Source organism: Vollenhovia emeryi, unplaced genomic scaffold (genome assembly GCF_000949405.1).
Source record: "Vollenhovia emeryi isolate VEMERY1.0 unplaced genomic scaffold, V.emery_V1.0 DF939168.1, whole genome shotgun sequence".
NCBI classification, from domain to species: domain Eukaryota; kingdom Metazoa; phylum Arthropoda; class Insecta; order Hymenoptera; family Formicidae; genus Vollenhovia; species Vollenhovia emeryi.
In genome coordinates this window covers 1,260,695-1,273,705 of record NW_011967198.1, presented here as the reverse complement: position 1 = coordinate 1,273,705, position 13,011 = coordinate 1,260,695, and the positions used below count along the sequence as shown (strand labels likewise).

General features: G+C 31.8%; 2 protein-coding genes across 8 annotated transcripts in view; both read left to right on the top strand.

Moving 5' to 3' along the window:
• The window catches only part of LOC105564185, a 15,133-nt gene extending 10,265 nt beyond the window's left edge, over positions 1 to 4,868 (top strand). Inside the window, exons 13-21 of the mRNA XM_012016394.1 lie at positions 270 to 379; positions 1,040 to 1,130; positions 1,696 to 1,890; positions 2,364 to 2,430; positions 2,629 to 2,755; positions 2,890 to 2,968; positions 3,059 to 3,171; positions 3,253 to 3,490; positions 3,777 to 4,868. Coding sequence (XP_011871784.1) covers positions 270 to 379; positions 1,040 to 1,130; positions 1,696 to 1,890; positions 2,364 to 2,430; positions 2,629 to 2,755; positions 2,890 to 2,968; positions 3,059 to 3,171; positions 3,253 to 3,490; positions 3,777 to 4,117 — 1,361 coding nt within the window. The 3' untranslated portion in view covers positions 4,118 to 4,868. The remainder of the gene's footprint in view (positions 1 to 269; positions 380 to 1,039; positions 1,131 to 1,695; positions 1,891 to 2,363; positions 2,431 to 2,628; positions 2,756 to 2,889; positions 2,969 to 3,058; positions 3,172 to 3,252; positions 3,491 to 3,776) is intronic.
• On the top strand, positions 4,669 to 11,577 carry LOC105564155 (cytochrome P450 4C1-like). Of its 7 annotated transcripts, none has more exons than XM_012016337.1 (12): positions 5,550 to 5,634; positions 5,993 to 6,136; positions 7,304 to 7,493; positions 7,701 to 7,810; positions 8,479 to 8,569; positions 9,128 to 9,322; positions 9,801 to 9,867; positions 10,066 to 10,192; positions 10,327 to 10,405; positions 10,491 to 10,603; positions 10,685 to 10,922; positions 11,203 to 11,577. In XM_012016337.1, exons 3-12 carry the CDS (start codon positions 7,322 to 7,324, stop codon positions 11,541 to 11,543), a joined length of 1,533 nt encoding a protein of 510 aa, XP_011871727.1. In that variant the 5' UTR covers positions 5,550 to 5,634; positions 5,993 to 6,136; positions 7,304 to 7,321; the 3' UTR covers positions 11,544 to 11,577. The 7 variants fall into 7 exon arrangements, with proteins under 7 accessions (XP_011871730.1, XP_011871729.1, XP_011871727.1 ...); XM_012016338.1 differs by having other exon boundaries at positions 5,556 to 5,574; XM_012016340.1 differs by lacking the exons at positions 5,550 to 5,634; positions 5,993 to 6,136 and adding an exon at positions 4,669 to 4,748 and having other exon boundaries at positions 11,203 to 11,564.
• Positions 11,578 to 13,011: the final 1,434 nt, after the last annotated feature.

Genomic DNA, 13,011 nt, shown 5'->3' with positions numbered 1-13,011 from the left:
GGCGGAGAAGCTAGAAATTAAGAAACGGCTTAGAAATAAGAAAAGGTGAGCGGAGAAAGTGAAGGAGGAAATTTGTAAACGGAGCGGTAGCCCGTATTCTGTGTACCGCAGAATAAAGATATACATACATACAAGTGCCATTCATATATATTCGTTGATGCTTAATATAAAAACAATTTGCTATTTAAATTTATATAATAATTAAACTTTGATATAATTTGATATGAAATATTATTATTGTTATGACAATGAATTATTCTAATTGCTAGAACACATGAAAGTGATGGTATCGTTTATGGACAAGTTTAAAGAAGGAATATTCGTGAATTGGATTGGAACCAAGCCTTTTATTACTGTGTATAAGCCAGAATATTTGGAGGTAAACAATAAAATCAATTTGCTAAAATATAAAATGTAAAATGTAATCTATCTTCTTATGTAACAGTATAAAGAATTCTACAACATTCATAGCATCAAGTGTACATATGTAAATTTATTTTTAAGCGGAATTTCAACGTAATAGTAGAAATTAGAAGAAAAAGAAGCTTTACTGCAGAGAGATCTTTTTATCGCTGCTACTATATGTATTTAATACATGATCAAATATTGTTACATAATCAATTATTCGATGCATTCTAATATATATTATTCTAATATATTTTGTAGCAAACAGGTGATAGAAATTGCCACAATTTTGCCATGTAAATTAGTTTAATTAAAGAAATAAAAAATTTTTCTGAGAAACAATAGTTTATCTTTAGTAATTCTAATTTAATATCAAGAAGATCTGCCATTGAAAAATGTAAATTTATTTGTTATAGCGAAATGATTTAAAAATTTAATAAATAATTCACAGATTCTGCATAATTGTTTTTGGTAAATGAAATTAATAGCCATTGTAAATCTTCATAACTAATCAAATTTAATGCAACATTACCACATACGGATTTTGTATGTAAAACTATGCGTTGATGAAAAACTATGCGTTGTATCTTGTCCCTGAATATTGTTTGATCACATCTTTTTCAAATGTTTACAGCATATTTTTCCTAGCCCCGTGAACATCACCAAAGCAGATATGTATGATCTTTTTAAACCTTGGTTGGGCAACGGACTTGCGACTTCTACAGGTAAAGTCGCAACAAAATTTTTATGTATCTTTTTATTTAGATTATCCCTTTTTATCATTACATCTTTCAGTATTTGACAAGAATAAAAGACTTATTGTCACCAGTCAATAATTAACTAATGTAAAAAATTATTAAATGATCCACCTGGCAAATTCCAATTAAAGAGATTTGTTCAGTTTGATCAGTTGGATTGTTTAATAATTTAGATATAAAAATTAATTGAAACTTATGTGCTATCCTGTAATACGTGTGGCCACTCATACTTAAACAGGTTGGAAGGAAACAAAAAATGAGAAAATATATTTTAGTTTTTGTCTAAATACGTTCGTCAGTTTATATTTATGTACGAATTATTGTTTGTGTGTTAGAATATTGTGTTATTGAAAAATTGTTGTTTAATTTAATTTGCTAATATCCAACACTGACATTTAGGAAAAATTGGTACTATCGCTTTAAAGATTGCAGTGCTTTAAAAATTAGTAGTAGTAAAATAATACCATGCTAATTTTGTAGCTTCCTTCTGCAGATTTTACGACAAAAATATATCAATTTAATGTTGTTTCAGGACAAAAGTGGTTCCACGATAGAAGACTCATCGGACCAACGTTTCACTTTAGTATATTAGATCAATTTGCTGTGGTACTATCTGAAAAAGCAGAGATCCTAACAAAGTGTTTTCAAAGAGAGATAGAAAAAAATTCAGGAGAAGCCATTGATGTCTTCCCTTTTGTTATCAGTACTGCTCTCGATATTATCTGCGGTAATGTACTATACTCTTAATTGCAATGTATAATACAATTATACAATATTTTTTGTGTTTGAGCAGAAAAACCGAAATTGCATACGTAATTTACTTTGTAACTAACAATAAGTTTATCTATCAATTTATGGAAAGTAAGAAATGAAGTTATAAATAAGCAAAAATACCATTTTAAATTTACTAACAATAATTTTGATAAATAAATTATTTTGCTACAATAAAAAATTTTTTGTTATATCGAAGCAATAAGAATGCAATGCTAAGAAGAAACTATTTTATTTCGGCAGTAATTTCGAGATTTCACGAGCAAAGTTTAGCAAGATTTTTCTATTTTATTAGCAATACAAAGATTTTATTAATGTTATTGCGTAATTGATGTACACATTATTTGCGAGTAATAAGTATTGAGTTTAATTTATTAACATAATAAGTGACATGGTAAGGAGGATTAACAACCAATTGTTATCTTGCAGAAACGGCAATGGGTGTAAATATGCATGCTCAAGAAACTAAAACAAAATATACTTCAGCAGCACATAAGTTTGTTTCAAAATTTTTACTGCTGTTATTAATGAAACAAAGTTTCATAGTTATCAATAGTTTATTTTTTAATAGTGTTAAATATCAACAGTAAACTTCATGATTAACTATTTATAATTAATTTAAATTAAATTCCATTTGTATGTATATACAATAATTTAATTTAATGTACAAGTAAATTGTCAATCGTATTTTCAGAGCCTCCAGGTTAATAATAGATCGATCAATACGACCGTGGTATTGGATTGATTGGTTGTACTATTTACTGCCTGCAGGGAAGGAATTGAAATCAGCGCTTAATACATTACATGAATTCACAAAAGGGGTAATAATTCTAACGACTTTACAATGTAATTTACCATAATTTACAAAATTGAAATAGTGGTAGAATTTAAAGACATTTGTTACACTATTTCGTTAAAAAATTTTTATATTTACAACAAACGTGATAAATTTTAGGTGATAAATCAGAAAAAAGCTGAACGAAACTCGCAAAACCATACAGAACTCGAAAATGAAGACGATGAATCAAACATAGGTGTGAATGTACTATAAATTATAATTATACATTATGCATTTTTCTGCTAGCACTCAAATATTCCTTGTCTAAGAAAATTTGCTGTATTAGGTAAAAAGAAGAGAAAAGCGTTCCTAGATCTATTATTAGACCAGAATGAGAAAACTGATACTCCCTTGACCGATGATGAATTAAGAGCACAAGTTGATACGTTCATGTTTGCGGTGAGATGTTTGAAATTCTTAATATTAATTTTTTTCTCACTAGCTCGGTATCTATATAAAGATATATGTAAATAATGATAGGGGCACGACACAACTGCGGTCGCGATAACCTGGGCACTCTTTCTTTTGGGCGATAATCTCGAGCACCAAGAAAAAGTTCACGAAGAACTCGAGGAGGTTTTCGGAGATTCAGAAGAACCAGCCAGTGTAAAAGAGTTGTCGCAACTGAAGTGTCTCGACAGAGTCATAAAGGAGACACTGCGAATATTTCCAAGTGTACCTTTCGTCGCGAGGGAATTAACGGAAGAAGTAAAATTGGGTAAAACATAATTTTACCTGCCTTGTAAAGCAGTTATTGCATGTAACAATACGAGAAACACCTTTGGGTGTATTTTTTTTAGTATTTGACAAACGTGTTTATTATTTATTAAAAACCGAGCAAATGAAAACTAGACTAACAATAAGCAATTTATCTAATAATCAGTCCCATTCGAATCTTAAACGTTTAATTTTTAAACCGTAAAATATTTACATTGTCTAAAGGTAGTCAATGTAATATTTTATAAGCGAATGCAGTGCATATTAATTTATTACTTCTATTTTAGATAAATATACAATTCCGAAAGGTGTCCTGGTTTCAATACCGATATATTTAATACATCGAAATTCCGAGGTTTGGCCGGATCCAATCAAGTTCGATCCGGATCGCTTTCTTCCGGAAAACTCAAAGAACAGGAATCCGTACGCTTACGTTCCGTTCAGCGCTGGACCGAGAAACTGTATAGGCCAGAGATTCGCTCTACTCGAGAGTAAAATCGTGTTGACTGCTATTCTAAGAAAGTGGAGGGTGAAAAGCATGAAAACGCTAGACACGATTAAGTATACTGGCGTTCTCATTTTGAGACCGTGCGAGGAAGTACACATACATTTCACGCCAAAGAAATAAACAGTTTACCAGCAAATGCATTGCCCCGGTAAAGGTGGATAATCTCTCGTGGACATATAGAGCAGATAAAATAACCCCATAAGTGCCTAGTGATTTTACACTTCTGTAATGAGATACTTGTCTCTAAATGTAAAATTTCTCAAGCATTTTTCACAAATATCTCCTATCTCGCTCTTTAGATTTTAATAGGTTCTAATAATTATTTTAATATTAAGCAAAGATTTTTAAATCAATGTGATGAATTTCGTGATAACATGTCAAAGACTGAAAAACGGGCCAAGGGCATTAACCCATCTGTCTAATCTACGAAAGTTTGGAGTTGGTACGTTGTTTTTACTTTTACATTATTTCAGATACTCCACATTTATTTTAGGAAGAAGCTAGTACAGGTTTTGCGAAAAAAGGAGTAGTACTATCAGCGCGACTTTAGAGCGATGCGTGGTATCTCACTCAACAGTGTGGTCGTGTGTATAATCGAACTCTGATTATATAATCATACGAGTATTATCATGAAGGAACTTTATAATGCGATATGAACAAGTATTATCAAAGTTCAACACGTCGCGATTTTGCAATCTCACTCTGCAGTTGAATCTTGAATCAAGAAGAGAAGTGAAAGAGTTGAACCGAGGTGAGAACAGAAGCGCACTATTCTATTGCTTATTTGATCGCATTTAATATTGTTCGCAGTATGATATAAATGTAAATCATAATTCCTAATAAATATCGAAGTGCAATAAACGAGGTTGTCAAAGGTGCTGATAATGTTCTCCTTCCTCGCGTATTAGGTTTAAAGCCTGTTTTATTCAGTTCGTTCTGGACTTTGAGCATTTGATTTTACTTCAGCTTCGGTAGGCTGCTAACCTTGCCGAAGGAAACCTCTAACCTGGGGCTCTATTCCGCACACGGTTACCGACGACTATCGATCTCGTTAACGATGTTTGCGCAATTTTTCTATCATGTGAAAAAAGCTGCGCACACGTCGTTAACGATATCGATGGTCGTCGGTAATCGTGTACGGAATAGAGGCTCTGGAGAACTATACCATTCCGATACGCACAAGTTGTATTTCTACTGTCCCATGCAGCGGAAAACGCGGAAGCGTAATTTTTGCCTGCCGATAATATACGCTATTCCTATAGTTACATGGTAGAATCTGTAGGAAAGATTCTTGTAATTGGCCAGCGCCAATTCATGCGCTTCCGCAAATTCCGCTCCATGGGACATTAGAAAATATTTTTCGGCGGAACGCATTTGGCGGAACACCTGCGATTGGACGGACTTCGTTCCGCCAATTCCATATTGCGCACGTTCCGCGTCCATGGGAACATTATAACAGAAAAGCTATCGCGCACATTCGCACATGCGCCTAGCAATACGCTATAAGAATTCAGAGGCACACCACCGTGTCTCTCACGAACCACTACTAGTTCGCTGCAGCATATCGTAAGGAAAAGGTGGGCAGTGAGTTGTTTCCAAGCACTTAGAGTTAATTTTAGCGATGAACTATTCATCACGTTAGTATGTACATGATTATCTGTTTAACTTTAAATTCTCTTGATTATTTTCGAAGTACATACTCACAAGCAGTACTACAACAATTTAATGTAAAATTTGTTGATATCTAGGCATTTTAATGACCGTATTTAAGGTAAAAAATTTTTACTGTTTGGGTCAGACGTCATAAACCGTTTGGGGCTATTTGTTGACTTTCTTGGAAGAATGAGTGTCCTTATAATTTAAAAAAATTACTTAAATATTATAAATAAAGTGTTTTTATAAAAATAATTGAGAAAATTAGTACGAGAAAAGTCAATTTTTCATTTCGGTAAATTAATTGATTTTAACAATCAAACTACTACGTTAAATTAACAGGTTTATTTACTTGAACATCACTCACTGTATTTAACAAGAAGCATAAACTTTGTTTTAAACTGGACCGATGTTTATTTCATAAATCAGTTGCATCTGTATGTGACAATCAAACCTGAACACTGTGGCAATCATCCTTAAAGCGGGGTAAGATCTCACAAATTAATCTTTGTACTTAACATAAATTTTCTCTTAACTGGTTATTAACGTAGACGTATAATATATAGACTGCGCATTTGACTGAAGGAATGTATTATAGAAACTTTAGAAAGAGACAACGTACTTTGAGTGGTAGCTCTCTCTCTGTCGCCCTCTATCGTTCCCCTTACTCTTCTGACGCCCCTCTACTTTACTAGACAATGATGAGGCGACCACTCAACTGTCAGCTATCTTATTCTAAAGTTTGTACACGTTTTCAACTCGAGAGAGATAGGGAACGCGCGGTCTATTCTTACTATGCCCTGCCGGAAATAATTCTATAAAATTCTACAAAAAAATTTAATATAACTGCCAGAATCTAAGAAATTCTACGTAAATAGAAAAAGTGCTATAAAAATTGACATGAAAATGCTAGAATTGGAACACTTTTGTTAATTTTTGTAATATTCGACAAGTAAGCAGACGTTTTAATTCTTTAAGATTTTGTTGTTTCTCAAATTTTTTAAACTGGTAAAGTTTTGTACTAATTTTTACAAAATCGTACATTTTTATGAAATACTACTTGCAATAATTTTTTTATTTAAGAACATTAAAATTTGTAGTATTATTTCGTAGATATTTTTACAAAAAATTAGTGTTTCAACGAAGATCTAAATATTTCTACAAATTTCTATTTCAAGTCAATTTTTTGTAGTTATAGATTTTTATTTTATTATTTATTTTTTCCGCTAGGGTGTCTATGTTATTACTATCTCAACTTTTGTGTAAGAAGTTAGCCAGATACGTGTCTTATGAAGCAACGTAGTAGTAATTATTTAAATTGCTTGGAAAAATCACTTGAACACTTCTAAGAATAAAATGTGACTTCTAACCCCGGTCTCCTCTACAATGTAGCTACACACCTATAACTACATACGCGCGTACGCACGAGCACACGTTATCGCAATCTTTCAATCAACTTTATCGCAATGGCAGTTGTCTTTAAGAGATATTTTCGGTCAATACCATAGTGTAAGGATTGGTCAGTACTGAGAATACAGTGACGGTGACAACGTGACGTATGCTATTTTTCTTCGCGCGATATCAATATAATCGGTCCTACTTTAACAAATTTAATAACGTACGCATTTACTTGATAATTCAGAGTATTTGAAGTGTTCGCAGATTACGAGAATGGATTTCATCTCTTTGGCATTGTGGACTCTTTGCATTGTTCTGATTCTCAAAATTCTGCCGACAGTACGTCGTAAATATGTTATTCGGCAGAAACTTAAGGATTTTCCCAAAGTCGGTGGACTTCCTTTCTTCGGCAAGATGTTTGAGATAATAAATAAGCCGGAACACGGTAAAGAACTATATACATACATTTTTTATTTTTATTTACTTCATATATTGTTTAGTTTTTACTTTTTTACAAGTGCCATTCATATATATTCGTTGATGCTTAATATAAAAACAGTTTGCTGTTTAAATTTATATAATAATTAAACTTTGATATAATTTGATATGAAATATTATTATTGTTATGATAATGAATTATTCTAATTGCTAGAACGCATGAAAGTGATGGTATCGTTTATGGAAAAGTTTAAAGAAGGAATATTCGTAGATTGGATTGTAACCAAGCCTTTTATTACTGTGTTTAAGCCAGAGTACTTAGAGGTAAACAATAAAATCAATTTGCTAAAATATAAAATGTAAAATGTAATCTATCTTCTTATGTAACAGTATAAAGAATTCTACAACATTCATAGCATCAAGTGTACATACGTAAATTTATTTTTAAGCAGAATTTCAACGTAATAGTAGAAATTAGAAGAAAAAGAAGCTTAACAACTTTAGAATGTGAGTAAAGAAGCTTTACTGCAGAGAGATCTTTTTATCGCTGCTACTATATGTATTTAATACATGATCAAATATTGTTACATAATCAATTATTCGATGCATTCTAATATATATTATTCTAATATATTTTGTTGCAAACAGGTGATAGAAATTGCCACAATTTTGCCATGTAAATTAGTTTAACTAAGAAATACAAAATTTTTCTGAGAGACAATAGTTTATCTTTAGTAATTCTAATTTAATATCAAGAAGATCTGCCATTGAAAAATGTAAATTTATTTGTTATAGCGAAATAATTTAAAAAATTTAATAAATAATTCACAGATTCTGCATAATTATTTTTGGTAAATGAAATTAATAGTCATTGTAAATCTTCATAACTAATCAAATTTAATGCAATATTACCACACACGGATTTTGTAAAACTATGCCTTGTATCTTTTCTCTGAATATTGTTTGATCACATCTTTTTCAAATGTTTACAGCATATTTTTCCTAGCACCGTGAACATCACCAAAGCAGATATGTATGATCTTTTTAAACCTTGGTTGGGCAACGGACTTGTGACTTCTACAGGTAAAGTCGCAACAAAATTTTTATGTATCTTTTTATTTAGATTATCCCTTTTTATCATTACATCTTTCAGTATTTGACAAGAATAAAAAACTTATTGTCACCAGTCAATAATTAACTAATGTAAAAAATTATTAAACGATCCACCTGGCAAATTCCAATTAAAGAGATTTGTTCAGTTTGATCAGTTGGATTGTTTAATAATTTAGATATAAAAATTAATTGAAACTTGTGCTATCCTGTAATACGTGTGGCCACTCATACTTAAATAGGCTGGAAGGAAACAAAAATGAGAAAGTATATTTTAGTTTTTGTCTAAATACGTTCGTCAGTTTATATTTATGTACGAATTATTGTTTGTGTGTTAGAATATTATGTTATTGTAAAATTTTGTTTAGTTAACTTGCTAATATCCAACACTGACATTTAGGAAAAATAGATACTATCGCTTTAAAGATTACAGTGCTTTAAAAATTAAAGTAAAATAATACCATATTAATTTTGTAGCTTTCTCTCCTGCAGATTTTACGACACAAATATATCAATTTAATGTTGTTTCAGGACAAAAGTGGTTCCACGATAGAAGACTCATCGGACCAACGTTTCACTTTAGTATATTAGATCAATTTGCTGTGGTACTATCTGAAAAAGCAGAGATCCTGACAAAGTGTTTTCAAAGAGAGATAGAAAAAAATTCAAGAGAAGCCGTTGATGTCTTCCCTTTTGTTATCAGTGCTGCTCTCGATATTATCTGCGGTAATGTACTATACTCTTAATTGCAATGTATAATATAATTACAATATTTTTTGTGTTTGAGCAGAAAAAACCGAAATTGCATACGTAATTTACTTTGTAACTAACAATAAGTTTATCTATCAATTTATGGAAAGTAAAAAATGAAGTTATAAATAAGCAAAAATACCATTTTAAATTTACTAACAGTAATTTTGTTAAATAAATTATTTTGCTACAATAAAAAAATTTTTGTTATATCGAAGCAATAAGAAAAATGCAATGCTAAGAAGAAGCTATTTTATTTCGGCAGTAATTTCGAGATTTCACGAGCAAATTTGTTTAGCAAGATTTTTCTATTTTATTAACAAGACAAAGATTTTATTAATATTATTCCGTAATTGTTGTACGCATTATTTGCGAGTAATAAGTATTGAGTTTAATTTATTAATATAATAAGTGACATGTTAAGGAGGATTAACAACCAATTGTTATCTTGCAGAAACGGCAATGGGTGTAAATATGCATGCTCAAGAAACCAAAACACAATATACTTCAGCAGCACATAAGTTTGTTTCAAAATTTTTACTGCTGTTATTAATTAAACAGAGTTTCATAGTTATCAATAGTTTATTTTTTAATAGTGTTAAATATCAACAATAAACTTCATGATTAACTATTTATAATTAATTTAAATTAAATGCCATTTGTATGTATATACAATAATTTAATTTAATGTACAAGTAAATTGTCAATCGTATTTTCAGAGCCTCCAGGTTAATAGTAGATCGATCAATGCGACCGTGGTATTGGATTGATTGGTTGTATTATCGACTGCCTGCAGGGAAGGAATTTAAATCAGCGCTTAATACATTACATGAATTCACAAAAGGGGTAATAATTCTAACGACTTTACAATGTAATTTACCATAATTTACAAAATTGAAATAGTGGTAGAATTTAAAGACATTTGTTACATTATTTTGTTAAAAAAATTTTATATTTACAACAAACGTGATAAATTTTAGGTGATAGATCAGAAAAAAGCTGAACGACGATCGCAAAACCATACAGAACTCGAAAATGAAGACGATGAATCAAACATAGGTGTGAATGTAAATTATACTGATACATTATGCATTTTTCTGCTAGCACTTAAATATTCCTTGTCTAAGAAAATTTGCTGTATTAGGTAAAAAGAAGAGAAAAGCGTTCCTAGATCTATTATTAGACCAGAATGAGAAAGCTGATACTCCCTTGACCGATGATGAATTAAGAGCACAAGTTGATACGTTCATGTTTGCGGTGAGATGTTTGAATTTCTTAATATTAATTTTTTTCTCACTAGCTCGGTATCTATATAAAGATATATGTAAATAATGATAGGGGCACGACACAACTGCGGTCGCGATAACCTGGACACTCTTTCTTTTGGGCGATAATCTCGAGCACCAAGAAAAAGTTCACGAAGAACTCGAGGAGGTTTTCGGAGATTCAGAAGAACCAGCCAGTGTAAAAGAGTTGTCGCAACTGAAGTGTCTCGACAGAGTCATAAAGGAGACACTGCGAATATTTCCAAGTGTACCTTTCGTCTCGAGGGAATTAACGGAAGAAGTAAAATTGGGTAAAACATAATTTTACCTGCCTTATAAAGCAGTTATTGCATGTAACAATACGAGAAACGCCTTTGGGTGTATTTTTTTTAGTATTTGACCAACGTGTTTATTATTTATTAAAAACCGAGCAAATGAAAACTAGACTAAGCAATTTATCTAATAATCAGTACCATTAGAATCTTAAACGTTTAATTTTTAAACCGTAAAATATTTATATTGTCTAAAGGTGGTCAATGTAATATTTTATAAGCGAATGCGGTGCATATTAATTTATTACTTCTATTTTAGATAAATATACAATTCCGAAAGGTGTCCTGGTTACAATGCCAATCTATTTAATACATCGAAATTCGGAGGTTTGGCCGAATCCAACCAAGTTCGATCCGGATCGCTTTCTTCCGGAAAACTCAAAGAACAGGAATCCGTACGCTTACGTTCCGTTCAGCGCTGGACCGAGAAACTGCATAGGCCAAAGATTCGCTCTACTTGAAGAAAAAATCGTATTGACTGCTATTCTAAGAAAGTGGAGGGTGAAAAGCATGAAAACGCTGGACACGATTAAGTATGCTGGCGTTCTCATTTTGAGACCGTGCGAGGAAGTACACGTACATTTCACGCCAAAGAAATAAACAGTTTACCAGCAAATATAACATATGCTTTTTATAATGTGAACACTGAAAAGAAAAATCTCGCTACCATAGCTAATCATGGCTTGCTTGAAATATTTTGCTGCCATAACTATAAATTTCTAAACCACAGCAAACGGTTTGCTATCGCATCTAATACAATAGGCACAGTAGCAAGATATTTGGCTATTACAACTAAATATTAGCCGTCCATATTTTACAACTGAAATTTAGTTGCCACAAACAGTTTTTAGCTACGGCAACTACATTTTTCTTTCCGTGAATCTTTATGATTATCAAGTGTTCTGTTCTATCTTCGATTTCTTTGTTTTATCATGTATTAAGTGGTTTAAAGTAGTAAAATTACGAAATTTAAATGTTTTTATTACCAGATATATATTACGTATTATATTATATATACATACACATATGTACATAATATTATATATACACATAATATACATATTCTTGCCTTGTGCCTAATATCACAAATATCAAATCGCACATTAATACAATTGTACTTTTACAACAATAATGCGATATTGTTTAATTTAATTTGGGATCCCGTTTTGTAGACGAAAAGTATCTTAATTTAACAAAAAGTTTTGACGACAAGTGACAAAAATCTATCCAGACACAAAAAGTATGATCTGGAATATAACGACAAACGTTAAACAAAATATAACGTGTGCATTTTCCGTGTTCCTTGGATTAAAATTAATATTAAAACATCCGAAACTACTAGTTAACGTACAGCTAATAAATTGCAATAATTATTTCACGCTTTTTAAAACATTATTTGGACCTAGTTTTGCATGATTTGTAGATCTGCTGTTAAAATTAAATGTAAGTATGCGTCATAATACGAAATGTATTACGGCGAGATGAATAATTAATTTGGACATATGGAGAAGTCACGTTTTGGTCCAAGAAATTCCATCTCTTATGGATTTAATACTATATATTTAATTTCTTATTCTTATGATGCCTTGTGATTAAGTCTTTATTGCTCTGTTCATAGCTTAATTTTATTATTGCATTGCGTACGAAGTTTATTGATTTATATTATTATTTTATATTATTATTTTATATTTTATAATTATATATATGATTTGTATAATTCGCGTTAATGATTAATGCGCTGAACCAATCGCTTACCATTCGATACCTCGATAGTCAAGACCGATAGAATTTTGAATTGCGCGCACGGTGCGCCTCGCAACATGGCGCCCGCGCGTGCGCGTTACCCAAAGTCCGTTGCTTTCGCGCGCAAAGGACCGTTGTCGCGCGGCGTCGCGTCGATGTGTCGCGAGCATCTTCATCGTGTATCGCGGAACATTCGCTTGCGCGTGTCGATCTATCGCGTCTAAGTTGGCCTAAGTGATCCGTTGTTGTGCGTGGGACAGTAATCGTCCTTATGCGATCCGATTCCGAGGTTGGCTTCTAATCGCAGCGAGGCCGGCGAGCGGCG